At 41.0% G+C, this 22,125-nt stretch overlaps 2 protein-coding genes across 2 annotated transcripts; both read right to left on the bottom strand.

Moving 5' to 3' along the window:
* Nucleotides 1-560: 560 nt before the first annotated feature.
* On the bottom strand, nucleotides 561-3,793 carry LOC311074944 (EEF1A lysine methyltransferase 3-like). Its single transcript, XM_084101989.1, has 3 exons — nucleotides 2,890-3,793; nucleotides 2,370-2,481; nucleotides 561-1,606 (listed from the first exon to the last, which is right to left on the bottom strand). The coding sequence occupies exons 1-3, from the start codon at nucleotides 3,271-3,273 to the stop codon at nucleotides 1,218-1,220; spliced, it is 885 nt and encodes a 294-aa protein (XP_083958115.1). The 5' UTR covers nucleotides 3,274-3,793; the 3' UTR covers nucleotides 561-1,217.
* A 4,416-nt stretch (nucleotides 3,794-8,209) lies between these two features.
* On the bottom strand, nucleotides 8,210-18,637 carry cyp27b1 (cytochrome P450, family 27, subfamily B, polypeptide 1). The gene is made up of 9 exons (XM_084101445.1): nucleotides 18,373-18,637; nucleotides 16,974-17,164; nucleotides 16,137-16,333; nucleotides 15,822-16,022; nucleotides 14,379-14,542; nucleotides 12,364-12,530; nucleotides 12,173-12,254; nucleotides 11,887-12,084; nucleotides 8,210-9,980 (listed from the first exon to the last, which is right to left on the bottom strand). Exons 1-9 carry the CDS (start codon nucleotides 18,556-18,558, stop codon nucleotides 9,867-9,869), a joined length of 1,500 nt encoding a protein of 499 aa, XP_083957571.1. The 5' UTR covers nucleotides 18,559-18,637; the 3' UTR covers nucleotides 8,210-9,866.
* Between the last annotated feature and the right edge of the window lie 3,488 nt (nucleotides 18,638-22,125).

The following is a 22,125-nucleotide window of genomic DNA, read 5'->3' on the forward strand; positions in this document are numbered from 1 at the left end:
CACTGGATCTAAACAAATCAATCTAACCATAGATGTGGCGGTGGCTTTCTTAATCTATTTAAAATAATTTTGCAAGGGTTCTATGACATTATTATATTTTTTACCAAAAATGACATAAGACAAATTAAAATGTATTAGAAAAGTATTCTAGTGTAGTGTGGCTGATGTATTAGGTTTCAAACCTGTCATGTAATGCACATTTAAAATGGCACCTTGTAAAGTTTGATGCAAACGGTTCGGAATTTTTAAATATTAAATTACAGATACAACATGGCTTGTGTATTTGTTGCACTAGAGAGGTGAGCTGTTTGCTGTTTTACATTTGCTCTCAATCAGAGGTGTAGCGTCCAGGTTCAGAAAGTAAAAGTCCTCCTCAGTATTTTGTTCCAAACCTGGATTTGCTAATTAGCCGTTTTTCACAACTATAGAACTAATTAGTGGAATCCGCTGGCTGAGTTTATGGGTGGAATAAACATATAAAAGACTTTTACTTTCTGACCCCTGGACTTTACACCTCTGCTTTCAATCCGACTCTGATCAGAGGAACTAAGGAAATACAGTTTTATAACAGTTTTATTTTTGTATCTGCATGGAAAGACGTAATTTGCACTTTTAAGAAACTTTTATATTCTTTTTGACAACAATAATGTAACTACGGGCAGTCGAGCTGAGCCTCATGGATATAACCCTGTTAAAAGAATAGATATATAGTTTCCTGATTTTACTGTTTAATTGCATAAGCTGCTTTGTATTTATAAGCTCTGTATCTCATCCACAGTGAGCCGTTCTTCATCTTCTAAAAGCTATTATAATCATACAGTATAGAGAATACCTGTGTGTTTAAAGCCTTTCCTCTACAACTTTCTGAAATATCAAAATGACTCATTTCAAACATAAAACTACTAACCCAACTATCCATCAAATGATTTTTACAGTTTCTGAAGAGAATGTGAGTACTCCACAACACCGTCAGTAAGTTACAATTAACATTCATTTTCACACCAGAATTTAATGGAGAACAATAATTTTACTGAAGTGTACAATATGCCAGATCATTTTTATTCATAAATAGATGTATAAATATAGTATATATTCAAACCTCCCAGCTCCAGATATAAAGTTCATTAATATTGCCTCATGTGATGGACTGTCCATCCGTTCTGGCCGTTTCCCTGTTCATGGCCGAAGACGCTGAGATCGGCTCCAATATCCCGGACTCATCTCAAAGTGGCTTTATAGATATTGATATTGCTCTCCGGATCTCGTTGCACCAGCTCCACCTTGAACATCTGTGGTAACACACTGTGGTAGAAGTCCTGAGCGCCGTGCTCTCTGCGCATCGGGGACGCCAGGAGGACCACAGCTCCGTCCTTACACAGATGAGCCAGCGTGTCCAGGAGAAGAGGGAAGGTTTCAGGCTTGTAGACGATATCAGCGCCCAGCACAAACTCCCAGCTGGAGGAGAAGGAGTCGTGGTCACGGCCCCAGGACAGCGGGAGCACCGCCGGAGCGACTGAGGGCCAGCCGGAGAGAGGAGTGTTACACTCAACATTACTCTGGATCTGAGCGAGGGCCAAAGGCAAGTCTGTGATGGTCACCTGGGCTCCTGAAAGACAACAGAAGATTGTCTGCGAGTTAGAATCGGCATTACAGGTCATGTTTCTAACAATGAAAGTTTAGTTGAGTGTGAGATGTCCGTTCAGTTGCTTCCATGCAGGGGCGTAGCACAAGATCCCGGGCCCTATGTATAGGCAGTCCTGATGGGCCCCCATGTTCCAAATTCAAGGGCCCTCTCTCCCCTTGGGGCCCTGGTAATCAGTACTGGATTTACCCCCAGTCCAACGCCCCTGCTTCCATGGCAATATAAAAAACGCCAGATTTCAATGGCAGAACAGTTATTCAAGAATGAGAAATCATGCCAGTAATGTTAATACACTGTGTACTATTTGCTACTATTTCTTCAATCCCTATGATTAATCCCTTCCATGAAGGGAAAAGAGTTAAAAATAAGATGACAATCAAGAAAGATGACAATCAGCATTTTGAGAACTTAACAAATAGAGGAGACAGGGCTTTTTCTAGTGCCGCTCCTAGACTCTGGAACAGCCTCCCTCCTGAAATCAGAGCTGCGCCAACTCTGTGTATCTTTAAAGTGAGGATAAAGACATTTTTATTTGATCTGTCGTATGCAAATTGAATGTTGAAGCAACTGTCCTGTTGTTGTCTTTGTATTGTATTGCATCATGTTTTTTCCTCTGTACAGCACTTTGGTCAAAGGAAGTTGTGTTTATTTTGTGCTTTATAAATAAACTGATTGATTGATTGATTGATTGATTGAACAATTGCACAAGCATAAATCAATATTTTACCTAATCGTGCAGCCACTATTCCAACAAGCCCCGTTCCCGCTCCCAACTCTATTATCCGCTTCCCACTGAGATCCAGAGACTCTTTCTCAAAGAACTGACATAAATGAAGAGCCTATGACAGAACAGTGCAAATCAACAAGTGTATCAAAGAAATGACGTAAATGACATTTTTCCTAACATATAATGGGATTTTATTTATATCTTTTATTTTAGTTTTACACTTTTAATAGATTAATCAGATAGAATTTTAATTGACTAAAGACATTATAAAATGACAAATACATTGCGGCATTCCTAATTAAAAATAAAATATTGATATCCGTTTGTGATAATCCCAGGTTGCTATGGTCACGCAGGTTTGTTTACGCATTAAACGCGTGTCCACAACATTATCAGCTTTCAGTTACTACGACAAAACTCAGTGAAACGAACATGTCCTTCCCGGTCACCGTAGGCCTACTTCTCTATTTATAGAAGCTGCTGACTCAATATGTAAATAGTTTTATTAATAAAGACTCACGGAGTCCCACACGGACGCAGAAACGCCCAGGTTTGCGCAGTAATACTGATGAATTGTGATGTTCTGTCCAGAAACTCGGTATGTGTTTTCCGCGCTGAACGAGTCCTCAAATAAACGGCAGTCTGCGGGAAACAGAGAGAGTTCAGGATCTGCGTTCATCATCATCGCTGTCTCGGACACACTCCCGCTGGAGGACGGGGTTAAAGTCTGCTCGTTTCGTTCAAGAGGAAAGCTTTTAACACAGAGTGACATGTAGAAACAGCGGAATAGGACAGAAATAAGCAGCTGGAGTACGGAAAGCCTCCAGACCCAAAAGAGACGACCACCACTGCTACAGCCAACAGCTGGAATATCGATGTTCTGAATATTAAGTTTTGAGATCATTTGCCACTGTCTGTTTACAGTCTCTGATTTCTCATCATTTAGTGTTTCTACTGAAATTACATTTCTTGCATCCTGCACTGATACACTTCTCAAACTACTGTTTTATTCGTTTTTATTTTATGTAAATGGGAGACAACATTTTCAATGTCACACTATAGAAGCATTGAATTGAACTGCAAAAAAATACCATTTAAGTTATTATTTAAACACCTTGAAATAAATTATCAGTAAAGCATCTTTCCCTTACATTACATACAATCTTGATGTTAAAAAAAAAATTATAATTTTATTTGTGAGTTAACCATCTACATTTTGCTTTGTGTGCACTGTAATGAATTTATAATTCTTTGTTTCACGGATAATATATCTATTATATAGACTATAGTACTGTTGTTTCCCAGTTTCTTTCTATTTCAAGAAAGATTTGTGTAAATACAGTAATTCGTTGTTTGATTGATAGCTATATATTGTCACACTACAAGAATATAGATGTTAGACATTGTTAGTACTGTTTCAGATTATGTTATTATACATTACCACTGTGCTTTTCATTGTTTGTTAATATGATATGTGTGTCTGCGTGAGAGAGATCACTTACAGGCGCTGAAGAGGACCAGAGTGAAGACTGTGTCAGTGGATAATAACTGCAGGGCTGCGTTCAGCCCCGACAAAACGTTGCACACCGTTTTGAACTTGAACGTGCCCCAGGCTTGCCGAAAGCTTTCTCAGTGGTGAAAGGAGATTCCTGCTGAGAACTTCATTGGCCAGTCAGCGGTGACCTTACATACCCAGTGGGCATTTGATGTCAATTTAACATCAATGCGACATCAAACATTGATGTCAAAATTACGTCACGAAATAGGTCAAAAATGAAAGTCATATTGACGTCAAAACGTTGATGTCAATTTGATGTCAAGATTTTGACCTCTGCTGATGTCATTTTGATGTTATTTTGATGTCATGCTTTGTTGGCATTTGATGTCAATTCAACATTTATTTGACGTCAAGATGTCATGATGTTGATCCCAGCAGGCACAGGATATGGACTACACCGTCGGTCAGATGTTGGATTTTGGTTGAAAATGAAAGTCGGGTTGATGTCTAAATCCAGTGTTTGTTTGATGACTTTATTTAATTTCCGGTTTAAAGAAATAATATTTTGTTTTTTAAAGTCACCATGATGGTGGTTAGCGTTTGCTTTAGTTGTGCTCTTGACTCTTGACTTTTTAGTATAACATTTTCTCTGGCTGCTGTAATTGTGTTTATAAAGCACATTTGTTGTGGCAAAAAAGCCATGAGAAAATTTAGATCAGGTGATGTTGGCTGTTTATTGATGATGATATCATCATGTAATTGCTTGAATCCCTGATCTTATTCAGTGTCTAATGTTTTGATTATATAGAACTTGTATTTTTAATGTTGTTTTATAATAGAAGACAATTGATTTTACAGCATGAGAACAATGTTGTTTATCAAATAATATAAAGGATTTTCAAAACATTTAATGCATTATGCAACATAATGCAACTTTTTCCTCTACATTATTACTTAGCCATCAAGAATCAGTGTATGACTCTCAACAATGGTGACAATAAATTAAATGCTTCAGCTGCAGTGCATGCTGGGTACCACCAATCAAAACTCACCCTTATCTCCCAGCATGCATTGCGGCTTTAATAAATTATGCAGCTGGAGTTGATCTGATTATCTGGATATTTTGTTTGATTGTCACCATTGTTGAGATTCATATGCTGTTTCTTGATGTCTGTACTGCCATAGATTAAAGGTTTTTAAAAATCAAGTATATTTTTTGATAAACAGCACTGTTAGATATGCTGTAGAATCAAATGACTTATATTATGAATAAAACAACGTAAAAACCACAAGTCCTATATAATCAAAGCATTAGACACTAAATAAGATCAGGGATTCAGGCAATTACATGATGATATCGTCATCATCAACACTAAACAGCCAACATCATCTGATTTCATTTTCTCACGGCTTTTTTAGCTATAACAATTGTGCTTTATAAATACACAATTATAGCAGCCAGAGAAAATTTTAATTTAAAGAGTTAAGGGTCAAGAGCACAACTAAAGCAAACGCTAACCACCATCATGGTGACTTTAAAATACAAAATATTATTTCTTTAAACCGGAAATTAAATAAAGTGAGTCTGGTTAGTTTTAAGTGAAGCTGGTAATAAGTGTATGGCCATGCATTTCACCTTTTTGTTTGGTTTATTCCAACCAAAATTCAACGACTGCCCACCGTTGGAGCCTGACGTCAAACAAACATTGGATTTAGACGTCAACCCGACTTTCATTTTCAACCAAAATCCAACGTCTGACCGACGCTGTAGTCTATATCCTGTGCCTGCTGGGCATCTATTTGACATCAGGATGTCATGATGTTGAAGTCATTTTAATGCTATTTTGATATCATTCAATATCAAGCTTCAATATCAGATTAAATTTACCTTTTATAGTATATGCAATTATAGTGTCTGCTGTCATTTTAAACGTGAACTAAATGTAAATATGCTAGGATTTAAATAAATGAAAACACACATGCAAAATACATAGACCTAGGTCTACAACTTTCAAGATCATTCAGGCTAGGTCTTTTAGATGTTGTCACATTGATTTACAATGAGTAATAAATATACTTTTTTCAGACATTTCAGACATTGTTTTGACATAAATTTCCCATCAATTTGACGTCGTTTCCTGACATCAAATCAACATCGATTTAATGTCAATGATATTGACCTGAGATGTAGGGACCAGAAAAAACATGTCAGATTGATACCTTTGTTAGGCATCTTTACAACCACAAGGAAATAATTACAAAATTTAATGAAAATATGCATATTCATGCATGTCATACATGGTGGTCAAAATCTTGACTATTTGTTGATGTCAAATTGACGTCAAGGTGCCCGCTGGGTACGTCATCCTTTTTTTCATGATTTTATTCCCCAAACCAGGGGCCTCATTTATAAAACTTTGCGTAGGACTTGCGTCAGAAGTGGCGTACGGATGAAACATAGGACGTGCGTACACACAGAAATATTCGGATTTATAAAACCGTGCGCACGCACATCCTACGCAGTTTTCCCTTAATAAATCACAATCAATTCTAAATGTAGCGCAGCTTTTGCGGCTTCATGTCACGCCCATAGTTGCCCATAAATAGTCCGTGAAACGCCCACAAGTTAATATTCATCGATTGCGAAATCATGGCAAACACAGAGAGGAAAACCAAACAATGTAACTTCAGTCACGCGCAAGCGTGAAGCGCAGGATCAGCCATTGTGCGTCATTACGCATTGTGATGGCATCATGGCATTTTATTACCATCCATTTGATTGCATCTGACAAACTGCAGATGTGTTATGAGGATGAATTGCATAACATGCCAATATTATTGCAGAACACATTTCACTTTTCTATGTGTTAATTTGCATTTCTGTTGTAATCTTCGTTTGATCAAACGGGTGTTCGTGTAGGCTGTTAATTGTAAGACTTGCTTTGTGAAGTCTTTGTTATTTATGAGAGGCAGTATTGCCATTTCTTTTACACAACGGTCTACAGTTTCACACACTTTCACGTGTTTCTTCCATCTGCCGACGGTGTCGCCATTTCACCTGTTTTTGTGCGTACGCCTGGGTCAGAGTTTGCGTGAAGGACCGCACATTTTCCCTTCAAGTTTACTTTTTATAAATACCAATTATTGCGTTATTATCTAATCTCATCTAAATTATTTTGTGCCAATGAGACCACGACTCGTAATGTGTAGCCTGGTCGACGGAAATGCTAAAGCATTTTCTTTATAATGGCTTTCTATGGAAAAACTCTGGAAAATGTTGCATTCGTGCTATGGTTCATCTGCTCGCCTGAATATAGTCTGCATAATCAATAAGCTGTAGGCTATATTTAATTTAATCTTTAAATATCACTGTTTTTTGTTGGCAAGTGTTTTTTCCTCCTCGACAATGAGCTCCATATTCTCAATATATCATAGGCTACTATATGAGCCATACTATTTATCATACTATTTTTATGACTATTATTTCATATGCTTTCAGTTCTCGAACAGGCCTCACCACAGGATGGCATCCTTACATCAGTTTGGGACTTGCTGTGCACAAACAACCCATAACTATATTTGATTGCTATTACATTCACACTTGGAGCTTTCAAATAAGCATAAGCATTAAGATTTTTAATTAAAACGATTATATACTTGAGAATGGCACAGTTCTAACAATCTAGAGATGACCATTCGTTCTTCAGTTTATTTCAATTCTTATTTGCTGTTATGAAATAAATTCCCGTCCACTTATGACACTGAATCTCAACATGATCATCAGAACGTGCTTTAGGGTTCTAGCGGCGACTGACCAGAAGACTCTCAGTCCACATCTGGAAACCCCGGACTGACGAGGAGCTTCTGTGGAGCGATCTCCTGCTCGTTTCCCAGTAATAATGCTGGAAGCACACATGAGCTTTGATCACTCTGATCCCTGTACGTCTGTCAAAGGCTCAGAGCGGCTGGTGTTTAAAGACTGCGGCTGAAAACATCAGAGCAAACACAGAGTGGCCTTGTGTTCATCAGCCTCTGTGTTACTAGAACAGCGTCGATCCCATTCTGAGAACCCTGTGTCAGTCCTGTGAAGAGGGTTAACCCTGTGTGTGTCAGTCCTGTGAAGAGGGTTAACCCTGTGTGTGTCAGTCCTGTGAAGAGGGTTAACCCTGTGTGTGTCAGTCCTGTGAAGAGGGTTAACCCTGTGTGTGTGTCAGTCCTGTGAAGAGGGTTAACCCTGTGTGTGTGTCAGTCCTGTGAAGAAGGGTTAGACAAGCTTCTGTGGATTAGCATGGCCGATATCATAATAAGAGCGAGCCACTAACCAAAGAATTCCTGTTTTTTTGTGAGTTTTTAATCAAAAGCAGACACTTTATAACCAGCAACATGAATGTTTTTTAAGAATACAGTAAATGCAGTTACCTGTGAAGTTTACTTGAAAGAAAATGAATGGTGCCATTTACATTAAGTGTCTCTAACTAGTATGTACTAACATGTAAATTAACCATTCGATAAAGTGCACTTAGTGTGTACATACATTTTTTCACATTGTAATTATTTTTAAAAATACCTGCATGTAATTGCAGCTGTGATTCATTTCTGTAATTCCATCTATAATTACACTGTTGACCTTCCTTTAACCTTTAACCTTTAACACTTAACCCATCCTTAACCCTCCCCATACCGGTCCTAACCATACCAGTATCCATATCAATAACAACTTACTATAGTAATAACAGTAAATTATGCATAATTACATACATGCAACTAACCCCAAACCAAACCCTAAAGTACATATAGCTGATTAATATTATTCAATATTTAAAATGTAGAATTACACTATAACAAGGGACACCTTAAAATGAAGTGAAATTCAGTTTTTTTGTACATTGTAGTTAAAGACACCTAATATAAAGTGAGACCTATTTAACAAACACATATGGTGTGATTTATTAATTAATCACACTGAATATGGTTTATCAGCAATTATTAAGAGTCTAATATTGTTCCTGAATATGTATGGATGGCTGATGTTTATAGATTTGATATTATTCCAGTTCACAGTTAATGCAACAATATGTGGGAAAAGTATCTTTATATGGAGTTATAAACACATGCTGTGTAATCATCTTTCATCTCAACAGAGTGACCACAGCGAATCAGACCAGCGAATCAGACCAGCGAATCAGACCAGCGAATCAGACCACAGCGAATCAGACCAGCGAATCTGACCACAGCGAATCAGACCAGCGAATCTGACCAGCGAATCAGACCAGCGAATCTGACCACAGCGAATCAGACCAGCGAATCAGACCAGCGAATCAGACCAGCGAATCAGACCACAGCGAATCAGACCAGCGAATCTGACCACAGCGAATCAGACCAGCGAATCAGACCAGCGAATCAGACCAGCGAATCAGACCACAGCGAATCAGACCAGCGAATCTGACCAGCGAATCTGACCACAGCGAATCAGACCAGCGAATCAGACCACAGCGAATCAGACCAGCGAATCAGACCAGCGACGGCTCTTAAACCAGCAAAAACCGTATATTAGCACCAAATCTTCATCTTCATTTGACCATAAGCTTCTCCTCTCCATGGATTCTCTCCTCATTTTTGAGCTGTTTTACATAAAAGTATCTATAAATTAACAGCTGTAAATATATTGACAAGTAGATTCCTGTGCCTTTCCGTTTTCCGAGTCCCGAAGAGACCAAAAGTACTTTCTGTGCAACTTTATCCAACAATGGACATCTTTAGCTGTTCTTACATTCTTATGTTAGCATGGATGATAATACGAGGTCACACTTCAGTTCCCCAGTGTTTGAGTTCACGCAGATCCGCACAGGGACTCGGACACACGGCCGGCTCGTGACCCGCTTCTGGCCTCGGGCCTCCTTCTCTTCGGGACATCCCAGAATCCTCCTGGCTCTCTGGATCTCACCATCAGAGACGGCCAGTTCTGTCTCACCGGGTCCTGGTGACCTCTGACCTCCAGATCAACGCTCAATGAAACGCAGGTTGATAGGTCTCTCTGGAACCAGGAGAGTTCTGGTCATCGGACGGACCGTGTCGTTCTCTTTCGCCGGCTCCACATCGAAGTGCATTAAAATCTGTGAGAGAAAAAATGTGTCATGAATCAAAGAAACACACAAACCTGGAGCTGAGTCTGTGTGTGTGTGTGTGTGTGTTGAGTTTTACACTGTGGACAGAAGCGCGAGTGTGTGTGTGTGGAGTTTTACACTGTGGACAGAAGCACCAGTGTGTGTGTGTGTGTGTGTGTAGTTTTACACTGTGGACAGAAGCACCAGTGTGTGTGTGTGTAGTTTTACACTGTGGACAGAAGCACCAGTGTGTGTGTGTGTGTGTGTGTGTGTGTGTGTAGTTTTACACTGTGGACAGAAGCACCAGTGTGTGTGTGTGTAGTTTTACACTGTGGACAGAACACACTGTGGACAGAAGCACCAGTGTGTGTGTGTGTAGTTTTACACTGTGGACAGAAGCACCAGTGTGTGTGTGTGTGTGTGTGTGTGTGTCCAAACAGGAGCGATGTGATAAACAGTGAAAGCTGTCTCTCTGAGGCCATCCTTAAAAATATTCTTGTTTGCCCTAACCCGACCGACCCTGTCAATTTAGGACCGACCCAATTAATTATTTTTTTTCCCTTTTAGTCCGATCGACTTGCCGGTTGTAAACTTGCGTTAAGACCGACAGTTTTTTTTTTTTACTCTTCAAACAACTAATACAGATGCAGTAAAATGATATTAATTATATTTTATTAAGATTGGTCTGATTTCTTCAAGCGTTCACTATGTTTTTTTTTACTATGTGTATCTTCAAGCGTTTACTATGTTTACTATGGTAATGGTTAGCGCACATAGTCTTTTGCATCACAAACAGAAGGCATTCAAACATGAACGCAAGTTAAATTATTTTAAAAGTCTTTAATGCTGACAGAATCATCCGGCGCTGCCGTCTCCCGACTCAGGTGAACTCCGCCTCTGTTCGTAACCACTCCTCTAGCCCGAGCTGGCCCGCTTTGGCCCAAGGTATTCGACGGGCCAGAAATCCTGGCCGTTGGCCCCGAGTAAGCCCCGAGTAAGCCCCGAGTAAGCCCCGAGTAAGCCCCGAGTAAGCCCCGATCAAGCCCCGGAAGTGACAGTGGAAACGCGACTGGCCCTGGCACGCTCTAGCACGGCCCGGCCCTGGCCCGACAGTGGAAACACGGCTAATGATATTCAAAGTCACATTGCATGCTTTTAACATTAAATAAAGCACATAAACAGTACCTGAGATCATCATCGCCACACTTTGTGTTTGTTGTTCCAGCGCGACGTCGCAGAAAAATAAATAGTTTTTAAAATAGAATCGTCGCATGTCGCGGTCGCGGCTGGTTAGGACAAACACTCGATTAACATGGAAAATAACTTTTTATCGTGTGTTGCGTCGCTTGTAGTTAGGACACGGTGTAAGGTGAGAAAGTTCGTCTCTGTTAAAGTTGTGGACCAGTGACTGATCTTTCCTTCTGTATCGTGACATACATCCGAGTGTAACGCTAAATGTAGGGCGGGGCTTGGTTCTGTGCATCAGTTGTTGATTGGTTGTTGAGATGTGGGCACGGCTTCAAAGGTGTATGCAGATGAGTGTGAGCTGCAGGGGCGGAGTTTATGTGTTTCAGGGGTGGGGCTTAAGTGTTGCAGGGGCGGAGCTTAAGTGCACTAAATCACTGTCCTGCAGAGTTTAGTTCCAACCCTAATCAAACACACCTAAACCAGCTAATCACGCTCTTCAGGGTCGCTGGGAAAAGCTGGTTGGAAATAAACTCTGCAGGACAGCGAGGGCTGAAGACACTGAGGGACTCATCTCCAGAAGAATCCTGCATATGTCACGCAAGCATGGACGAATTGTTCTCAATAAGATCAATAACATGCATGTAGAAAATAGAGCATGTCAGTTCCACTCCATGGCGACGTTCACGTCACAATAACAGACATGCAGGTTTGATTGCAGAATAAATACCCGAGAAAGCGCCAGGTAAAGCTCCAGCTCAGCGATGCGCCGGCCGATGCAGCTGCGTTTGCCCACGCCGAAGGGAACCGAGGCGAACGGATGGTTTCCCTCGGACCGGCTCAGCCAGCGCTGCGGGGCGAAGGAGTCCGGGTCTCGGAAGTGTTTCGGGTCACGGGACGTGGCGTAGTGGCAGAGAGTGATCAGAGTCTGTGAAGGATTGATCACACGCACGCCTGTAAACACCAGCTTCACTAAGTGCACGTGTAGAGTTTTAAAGCACAAAAGATTTACTCACGTTTCTAGGGATGAGATATCCTCCAACTTTAATATCTTTGTCTGGGATGACTCTCGCATTGGCCGGAATTACAGGATAGAGCCTGGAAATGTTTCAGTACTTAATTTGATATAATGAACTCATCAAAAGAAAAGGAACGGATAAACTGTATTTGACAGAAGAGTGAATGCACAAAACGTCAGTCCTTCTACCTGAGGATTTCCTTGATCACGGCCTTCATGAGAGGCATGGCAGCGACATCGCCTGCGTTTGGGACGGTCCGGTCCTTCATCACGCCCAGAACCTCGTCCCGCAGAGCCTTCTGGACCTCCCGATGCCGAGAGAGCTCGTACAGGGACCAGGACAGCGTGCTGGAGATCTACAGCGATGAGAAAGAAACATACATCAGGAATTTGTATTTGGACACCCAACCTCAGTCTTTATTAGAATATCAGCCTGATATCATATAAAGGTATGACTTATCTAGAGGTGTGGATGCAGCATCGTGCAAAAGTAGTAGTTAAAGTGAATTGATCTGAATAATGACTCTTGTCTTCTGTAGAGCTGCTGATAGCTAAAACTGAATAAGTCTCATATTTGATGAAGTTTGATTCTGTTTATTACTGTGAATCTGCTTTAAAACCGTCTGTACTGTGTAAATCGCTGTAGAAAACTTGACCAAGGCCATTGGAGAAAGCCTGTGAAGTGTCTAATAACGAGTGGGTTAACCCGGTCACCCAGGAGCATATCTGCCCCTGCAAAGCTTTTATTAGGCTTCTGATATGACTGGTAGACATGACTTTCAATAGATTTGTCAAAAGTAAAACTCATTTACTTAGGTGTAAAACTTTTTAATTAGGGTCCACGTCAGGGGTGTTGCTAGGGTCAGAAGATATAAGGAATATAGCCGCTGACAACAAGACCCCCAGATATACTTAATATTCAACTATTAAAAAAATTAAATAAAATTGATTTCACTGAATGATTCAATGACTCACATATAAAGACTTTATATGTTTCGTTCCTGGATGAATCAGTGTTTTTGAACGCATTTTTTTTAAACAGTCACTTGTCTCCACCTACTGGTGTAAAGATGTAATTGATACAATATTTATTTGAAGCATCAAGTTTCTTTCAAAAGGTGATTTACTCCATTTTGATCTCTACCGTAGACATCAGTGTTTATATCTGAACTATAAACTTTTATCCCAGTACTTCTGTGATAATCTGAATGATTGTAAGACAGAAAGACTGTTTGTGAAGCTGTTTCACATCTTTACATGACAACGGCTCTCTCTGGATCAGAACTCAGATCTGAATGTTCGCGGTGATCCAACTTATCAAAGCTTTAATAGACAGAGCCGAATCACCGTCATCAGAAGCACGGGTTCATAGAGACAGGAAGTAAACAGAGCGTTACTGACAGACTGGGAAGAGAGGAGCCGCAACAATGGAGAATATGAGGAAATAATCAACATTCAAGCAGGAAAACCTGTTCTAGTAGAGCCGGGAACAACATCAAGACTGTAAAAGGGCAGAATAGGTCCTCATTAAACTTGCAATAACCCTGTTTTGCTGATAAGCAGTATTAAGTCATTGTTAAATATGCAAACTTGTTTTATTAAATAGATGAATCTGAGATAAAACTTTTTTTTAGATTTTATGGGTATGTTCTGAATGGACATATGATATTAATTTAATTTGTGTCGATCTCAATAATGTCATTTTAAAAACCATGCAAATGCCCTGTTTAATGTCCCAGGGCTGATGAAGGAGATTCACACTAACCCTAACCCAGACTGATAAAAAAGGAACATATTTTTCCAGTGGAGTTGAAAAATATCTCCCATCAGTCTGTACTAGAAAGTGTGATCAGATATGGTCTGTCCACATGGTACGGTGATCTTTCTGTAAAATCAAAATCAAAGATACTATATACTGTTTGAACTTCGATGAAAATGACTGGACTGAAAGACTATCCTAGTATTCAGACTCTGTATGAGCAATGCACATTAAATGAGGCTAAAAGGATTTTAAGCGAGCCATCTCATGTATTCTATCGCTCTTATGAACTCAATTAGACTGTTTATTTTTATGTATATGATGTGGATGAATATTTTGTGTACTTTTTTAATGTATCAGGTTTTGGCGAAATGCTGGCTATGGAGTCCATTACAAATTTCCCTATCAGGGACAATAAAGTATATTTCATTTCATTCATTCCTACCGTGTCGACGCCAGCGAGGAGCAGCTCGGTCACATTACTGTACACAGACTTCAGCGGCATGCCGGCCTGAGACAGGTAATAGGTCAGGTATCGTCCCTCTAAACGCTCTCCTCGAGACATCTTCTGCCTCTCCTCCTCAAGACGCTGATCGATGTGACCTTTCGCTGTGATGACAGGAAGAGTTTCAAAATCTCACACATCATTAAGGACATTACAATCCACATCATTACGGCCAGAATCACAGTACAGATGAAGAACATCCACGTGACATTTCCAGCATTTAAGCCACATGTACTCTTTGCGACGGTTCAAATCAGGTTCTGTTGCAGTTTGGTAAATGATTTAGTCACTATTGTACATTGTTGGGTTCTGGCTGTAGAGCCCGTGCAGCATGCTTTCTTCTGGAAACAAACCAGCATGCTTTCTTCTGGAAACAAACCTTGTTGCGTTTTCCTGTTATCTCTGTAAAGCTGCTTTGAAACACTCTGTATTGTAAAAAGCGCTATATAAATAAATGTGACTTGACTTGACTATTAGGGGTGTTGTTAGGAAACTTGCAAATACCTACATTTTAACCCAGTGATCATCAGCCAGTATTAATCTGGGGTTCATTTCCTGAACAATGATGTAATTTACTGCTTAACTACAACAGTACAGTGTAACTTCTGCCCATTAATCGACTCCAACTATAACGGACATCAGATTATTATAGCTCACTTGCATGAAACACAGAAAGCTGTTTATTAAGAGAAACTGCTGAAGACAAGAGTTCATGTTAACATACACGTCCCTCCCGTATACATGCTTTCTCCACAAAAACACTTTCTTCTTGACACTAATATATAGAGATTGAAATAGCTCAAGAGTATGATCTATTCCAGTCCACAAGCCAAACTAATAAAACTATTCTTCTAACCACAGGTAAAGAGCTACAGGTCCAAACAAACACCTCTGCAATGTGGTTTGGGATTGTTTGTTGGAACTATGATTTAACTATGTTAGTGATGATGAAAGTTGCGACCACAGCTGGCTAATAATGCTTTGGGGAAACACCCCCTGGACTGCCAATATTACTTTTCAAAGAATAATTTCCCCCTTCCACCAGAGCTTTTAAAACTACATGCACCATACTTGTTTAACGGTCTTTGATGTTTGATGGTTTTTACAGACAGATATCTTTGAAATGTCACCTTTATATATTTACATTTATTCATTTAGCTGATGCTTTCATTCAAAGAGATTTACAAGTGCCACTTGACTTACAAATATAAACTGCTTTATAAAACACTTAATTTCCTAGAATGCATTACCATTGAATTTCACAAGTTTCAAGTTGAATCCCAATTCCTACAAGAGGTGTCCGTTTCAATTCAATTTCACACTCATTAATTAAAGGGACCCAATTCTGAACCCAGTGACCTGTGACCTCTTTCAGACACTCACCGAACCGGAACATGTCGTCCCAGCAGCGGCAGAAGGTTTCCCAGGGTTTGGGAAGGAGCCGGTGGAGCCACTGAGGCATAGCCATCGTGAGGAGAGTCATGACAAACATGCTGTTGATGGACTGGATGAAGCGCTCCGTCTCCACCGGAACCACCGGGTCGAGGCAGCCGATCCTGGACTCGAACAGCACCGAGGAAATGCCTTCAGGGAAGAGAAAACGTGGCATGAAGACAGTGACAGTCATACAGCACTACACCAAACTCTGGTGTATCTGACAAACCGTTAGCTGGTTCTTCAGGAGTGTCAGTGCTTCACCTTCGAGACCGAAGCGGTAGAACTCGGCCGAGACGTCGGACACGAGGCCGCTAGCGTTCTCCCGCTGGCGTAGCTTGAGCTTCTCCACGAGGTCCGTGACGACGGAGTTCAGCGTGAGGTCGTACGCCTCCACAGCTTTGGGTCGTAACATGTGTTTCCCCAGCAGACGCCGCACGCTCTGCCACTCCTCGCCTTCACTGAACACACACACACACCGAGGGATCAATGACTACAAGCATACCATAAATCACAAGCAAAGGATGACGCTTCAAATCTACTATGAGAACGGCTGCAATCTTCAAATTACTAAGAGAATCAGACAATTCTCAGAACACAGTAATACCAACTCTAATAAAGACCAGCTGACTCTATAACCGTGTGTGATTATAGCATGTGTGGATAACAGCGATCTGCAGCGACACTCAGTGACAGACGCTGATATCTGGACTCATGACTGATGTGATGTGACCGTGTCCAGTCATGCAACTCATCTCTTCTTAAGCATTAAAACTGATTAACAGTAAACCTCTTCAGTCAGCTTCAGCTCCCATCACCGGCGATAACCAGCCCGTGCTCAGACTCCCTCGTCACATTAAAAGAACATTATGGACTACTTTTATGATGACCTTTGTCTTTTTTTGGAGTTTGCCAGTTATCGTATGGAAAGGTTTTGTAAATGAAGTCATAATGGAGTGAATCCCCTTGTGTAGACTGTGAGATACAGCACATTTTGCACCTGATTACTCCTGCAAACTGCAGTTCTTCAGGAAGAGCTGCCTGCGCCAGACAGACGAGTAAAGCATTGGGAGAACGCGTTTGCTGAGCGCTTGTACTCACGCTGTCAGGAGTCCGAACCCTTCTCCCCGGAGCCGCCGGTAATCCTTCCAGGACGAGAGATCGGATCGCATGGGCTGATGACCCTCCTGACGCAGAACCTGCTCGATCAGATCCGGTTCTGCCACATGAACCGTCAGGATGGGTCCGAATCTGGCCTTCCACACCGGCCCGTACTTACTCCTGCCCTCCAGCTGCAAACACAGGCACATATCATTCATGAGCTTATCATTCATGAGCTCATCATTCATGAGCTTATCATTCATGAGCTTATCATTCATGAGCGTATCATTCATGAGCTTATCATTCATGAGCTTATCATTCATGAGCGTATCATTCATGAGCTCATCATTCATGAGCGTATCATTCATGAGCTCATCATTCATGAGCTTATCATTCATGAGCGTATCATTCATGAGCTTATCATTCATGAGCTTATCATTCATGAGCTTATCATTCATGAGCGTATCATTCATGAGCGTATCATTCATGAGCTCATCATTCATGAGCTCATCATTCATGAGCGTATCATTCATGAGCTTATCATTCATGAGCTTATCATTCATGAGCGTATCATTCATGAGCTTATCATTCATGAGCTTATCATTCATGAGCTTATCATTCATGAGCTTATCATTCATGAGCGTATCATTCATGAGCTTATCATTCATGAGCGTATCATTCATGAGCTCATCATTCATGAGCGTATCATTCATGAGCTTATCATTCATGAGCTTACTGTTTCAGGTGTACACTCATGCACAGAGAAACTATTAACATGATTGGGAGTCAGGTTTAAAAAAACAAACAAACAAAAACAAAAGAGTTCTTACTTGGGATCCACGGAAATGTTTAGAGAAAAACAGTGTAAAAAAAGTAATTATTAATTAATTAAATATATTAAAATAAATAAATTAAAATAAATTAAAATTGGATTAAAATAAATAATACAAATTAGATTAATATAAACAACACAAATGTGTTTTAAAAATTATGAAAAATTAGATTAAAATAAATAAGTACACAATAATAATTTCATCTTAAACAAATCCATTTAAAAGTGCGTTAGTGGAGAGTGGCGCAAACTCAATGCAAGTTCACAGGTACTAAATATTTCTCAAATAATATTTTAAATTGGAATGACATGCACTTTAAATTTGTATAAATTAGGTCTTTATACATGAAAACATATAGCTGCATTTTAAATTTAAGGATGAATAATAATGCACTACATGTAGTCGCTGCAGAGCTGCTGCCATTTAACAGAATGTGTCATAATTTAGGGACTGCAGATGAACATAAGGGTCCCTCTTAAAATAAAATAAACATAATAACCAAAGGAATCGAATAAGATCAAACTAGATCAAATGAGTTCATAAGCAGCAGATATCAGTCCGCGCACCTGCATCTGGTGGAGGCGAGTGAGTCCGCGTCTGAAGAACAGATCCCACAGGAATCCCGCGGAAGAAGGTCCGGGCATGTGCTCGAGTGTCTTCACCTGCTGAGACGAGGGCGCGCGCATGACGTCAGCCCACCTGAGCAGAGGGAGCGCGCTCCTGCCGGTCACCTTCAGGGTCTGAGGAAGCATCTTCTCCAGTGCACGCGCGGATCACCTTGCACGCGCTCACCGGTGCTCTGTTTATATCGCACGAGCGCTCGCCTTCCGCGCACACCTTTCTGGGGCTCAGCCAATGGCGTGCAGAGAGCGCGAAAGCCCCGCCCACTGATCTGGGAAGTGGACGTGGTCTGACTAATGTTTCATGTGATACACGGAAATTTCTCTCACAGCTCTTAAAAGATTAGCACCTAAAGAGCTGACTCTTCTGAAATAAATCAATACATTGACTTGTCATGATGTAACCGGAGGACGGGTTATCAAGAAACCTGCACAGACATGTGTGTCTATTCTCAGATCATTTATCCGTCTGGAGCACCTGATCCATAAGGAAACAGCATTAAAAATAAGAAATAAAAACAGCTTTAAAAATAAAAAGAGATTATGATTTATTGCTTCACGCAGGTTCATTTCTCTCATATTAATACATGAAGGTTATGATGAGATCCTGACCTGATTCCAGTGGATGTGGCAGATGTCCATGTGTGCGCAATGAGCTAATATCAACAGTACTGAGAACCAGTGCAATTCTCATCTGAACCGCAATCCTTTTTCATAGAAAGGCTGGATAGAGAAGCATGTCTGGTGGAATCAAAATCTAAAATAAATCTTATACAGAGTTTTGCTGACCACTTTAACAGTCTCGATTACTCTAGATAATCAGGCACAGTAAATGTCAGTCAAGTCAGCTGTATTGGTTTACAAATGCACATATCCTATTTTTATCTAGTTACACAGCATGTAATACAAGACAAGTCATGTGTTCATTAAACAAACTAAGCTATTGGATAATGATTAGATTTTAGGCAGTGGTCAGTGAAGCTGATATAAGATGCAAGTGGCCGTCTGATGTTGATTTATAGTGTTACTGTTTATGGTAGATTTATAGCGGTTGTGTGTGAAGCTGGACACGGAGCAGGAGCTGATATGACTTCTAGTATCCCAAGGTGGAAATCAGTGCAATAATGTTAGCAGAATGATACTCATTTTAAAGTGCAAAAATCCTGAGGACTGGTTTTGATTCCGGCAGAACTGACTGATGCAGCGTAACTACAAGTTTAGACAATTGTTTGGCTGAAGATCTGAGTCTGAGTCTCAAGCCCACCAGGAAGGCGATTCTAACGCGGTTCTCTGGATTTCATCAGTTGGCTGGACTTTTGTGAATTTAATGGAAGGATTATAGCATGAACATTTAGGGATTTATAATGCATATTTGAATTGTAATTGAATACAAAAGGAGGAATGAAAACACTGACAGATCCAAACATAACATTCTCTCTTCCCTTCCTTCCAGAGCCAGAGATGTGCGTCCAGGATCCGTTCATCATGGTAATACATATAGAATGAATTATGGCTTCAGGAACATGCGATGGAAACAGCGGACCTGCTGAAGGCCTGGATAGTGTGAAATACTGTAATACAAGAGCAAAGATGCAATGAAGATCGTACTGATGTCACTTCACATCAATATCAGCGTTGCGTTTTACTCCAGTACCACATAACACCATGAAAGACTTGAGCACAGGTCAATAGGCTTCTATGTAGGAATCAGGTGACTGGTGAAGTTATGTGGAAGGTCACAGGACGACCCAAGAAAAGACCAGAGCGAAAACAGTAAATGTCCAGTTTGATGGCAGCAATACTGTGACCATTTCCCCCTTCAAAATCATTTATCTATTAATCTGGATAAATTATAAGTTTGTAAACTTTCAAAATGTCTCTCCATTCTGTTGGTCAGACTGTATGCAAGATGTTCCTCTGTTCCTGTGAGGAATTCGGTGTGAACACGAGGAGAACTGACTTCATACAGCCATGAAGAATCAGCTGGAGATTTAAATAATGTAAAGACTTGCATCATTTGAGCACAGATGCCATTTCACTTGATGTACTGTATCTAATGCAATGCATTTCAGACATTAAAAGTGACTCAAGTCTCTAAAAAGCATTTATCAAGAGCACAGATTATGATCCCTTGTGTGTCTGATTCCATGTGTATGTCTGATCCTGTGTGTGTCCAATCCTGTGTGTGTGTCTGATGCCATGTGTGTGTCTGATCCTGTGTGTGTCCAATCCTGTGTGTGTCTGATCCTGTGTGTGTCTCTGATCCTGTATGTGTCTGATCCTGTGTGTGTCCGATCCTGTGTGTGTCCGATCCTGTGTGTGTCTCTGATCCTGTGTGTCTGATCCTGTGTGTGTCTGACCCTGTGTGTCTGATCCTGTGTGTGTCCGATCCTGTGTGTGTCTCTGATCCTGTGTGTCTGATCCTGTGTGTGTCTGACCCTGTGTGTCTGATCCTGTATGTGTCTGATTCCATGTGTGTGTCTGATCCTGTGTGTCTCTGATACTGTATGTGTGTCTGATCCTGTGTCTGATACTGTGTGTGTGTGTCTGATCCTGTGTCTGATACTGTGTGTGTGTGTCTGATCCTGTATGTGTGTCTGATCCTGTGTGTGTCCGATCCTGTGTGCGTCTCTGATCCTGTGTGTCCGATCCTGTGTGTGTCCGATCCTGTGTGTGTCTCTGATCCTGTGTGTCTGATTCCATGTGTGTGTGTCTGATCCTGTGTGTGTCTGATCCCGTGTGTGTGTCTGATCCTGTGTGTGTGTCTGTGTCTGATCCTGTGTATGTGTGTCTGATCCTGTGTGTCTGATCATGTGTGTGTCCGATCCTGTGTGTGTCTCTGATCCTGTGTGTCTGATTCCATGTGTGTGTGTCTGATCCTGTGTGTGTCTGATCCCGTGTGTGTGTCTGTGTCTGATCCTGTGTATGTGTGTCTGATCCTGTGTGTCTGATCATGTGTGTGTCTGATCATGTGTGTGTCTGATCCTGTGTGTGTCTGATCCTCTGTGTTGTCTGATCCTGTGTGTGTCTGATCCTGTGTGTGTCTGATACTGTGTGTCTGATCCTGTGTGTCTGATCCTGTGTGTGTGTCTGATCCCATGTGTGTGTCTGATCCTGTGTGTGTCCAATCCTGTGCGTGTCTGATCCTGTGCGTGTCTGATCCTGTGTGTCTGATCCTGTATGTGTCTGATTCCATGTGTGTGTGTCTGATCCTGTGTGTCTCTGATACTGTATGTGTGTCTGATCCTGTGTCTGATACTGTGTGTGTGTGTGTCTGATCATGTGTGTGTCTGATCCTGTGTATCTGATCCTGTATGTGTGACTGATTCCATGTGTATGGTCTGATCCTGTGTGTCTCTGATACTGTATGTGTGTCTGATACTGTGTGTGTGTCTGATCCTGTGTCTGATCCTGTGTGTGTGTCTGATCCCATGTGTGTGTCTGATCCTGTGTGTGTCCAATCCTGTGTGTGTCTGATCCTGTGTGTCTGATCCTGTATGTGTCTGATTCCATGTGTGTGTGTCTGATCCTGTGTGTCTCTGATACTGTATGTGTGTCTGATCCTGTGTCTGATACTGTGTGTGTGTGTGTCTGATCATGTGTGTGTCTGATCCTGTGTGTCTGATCCTGTATGTGTGTCTGATCCTGTGTCTGATACTGTGTGTGTGTCTGATCATGTGTGTGTCTGATCCTGTATGT

This window comes from Abramis brama (genome assembly GCF_963993115.1).
Source record: "Abramis brama genome assembly, chromosome: 23".
NCBI lineage: Eukaryota > Metazoa > Chordata > Actinopteri > Cypriniformes > Leuciscidae > Abramis > Abramis brama.

Bases quoted from the DNA above. Each gene is read 5' to 3' on its own strand.
- LOC311074944 (XM_084101989.1), bottom strand. From the start codon at position 3,273: ATGATCTCAAAACTTAATATTCAGAACATCGATATTCCAGCTGTTGGC. The intron at 2,482-2,889 runs GTGAGTCTTTAT...GTTCTGTCATAG, and splicing joins CTGCGTCCGTGTGGGACTCC to GCTCTTCATTTATGTCAGTT. The intron at 1,607-2,369 runs GTAAAATATTGA...GTTGTCTTTCAG, and splicing joins AATAGTGGCTGCACGATTAG to GAGCCCAGGTGACCATCACA.
- cyp27b1 (XM_084101445.1), bottom strand. From the start codon at position 18,558: ATGCTTCCTCAGACCCTGAAGGTGACCGGCAGGAGCGCGCTCCCTCTG. The intron at 12,531-14,378 runs GTAGGAATGAAT...TCATCGCTGTAG, and splicing joins TCCTCGCTGGCGTCGACACG to ATCTCCAGCACGCTGTCCTG. The intron at 9,981-11,886 runs GTATTTATTCTG...TTTCTCTCACAG, and splicing joins TTTACCTGGCGCTTTCTCGG to ATTTTAATGCACTTCGATGT.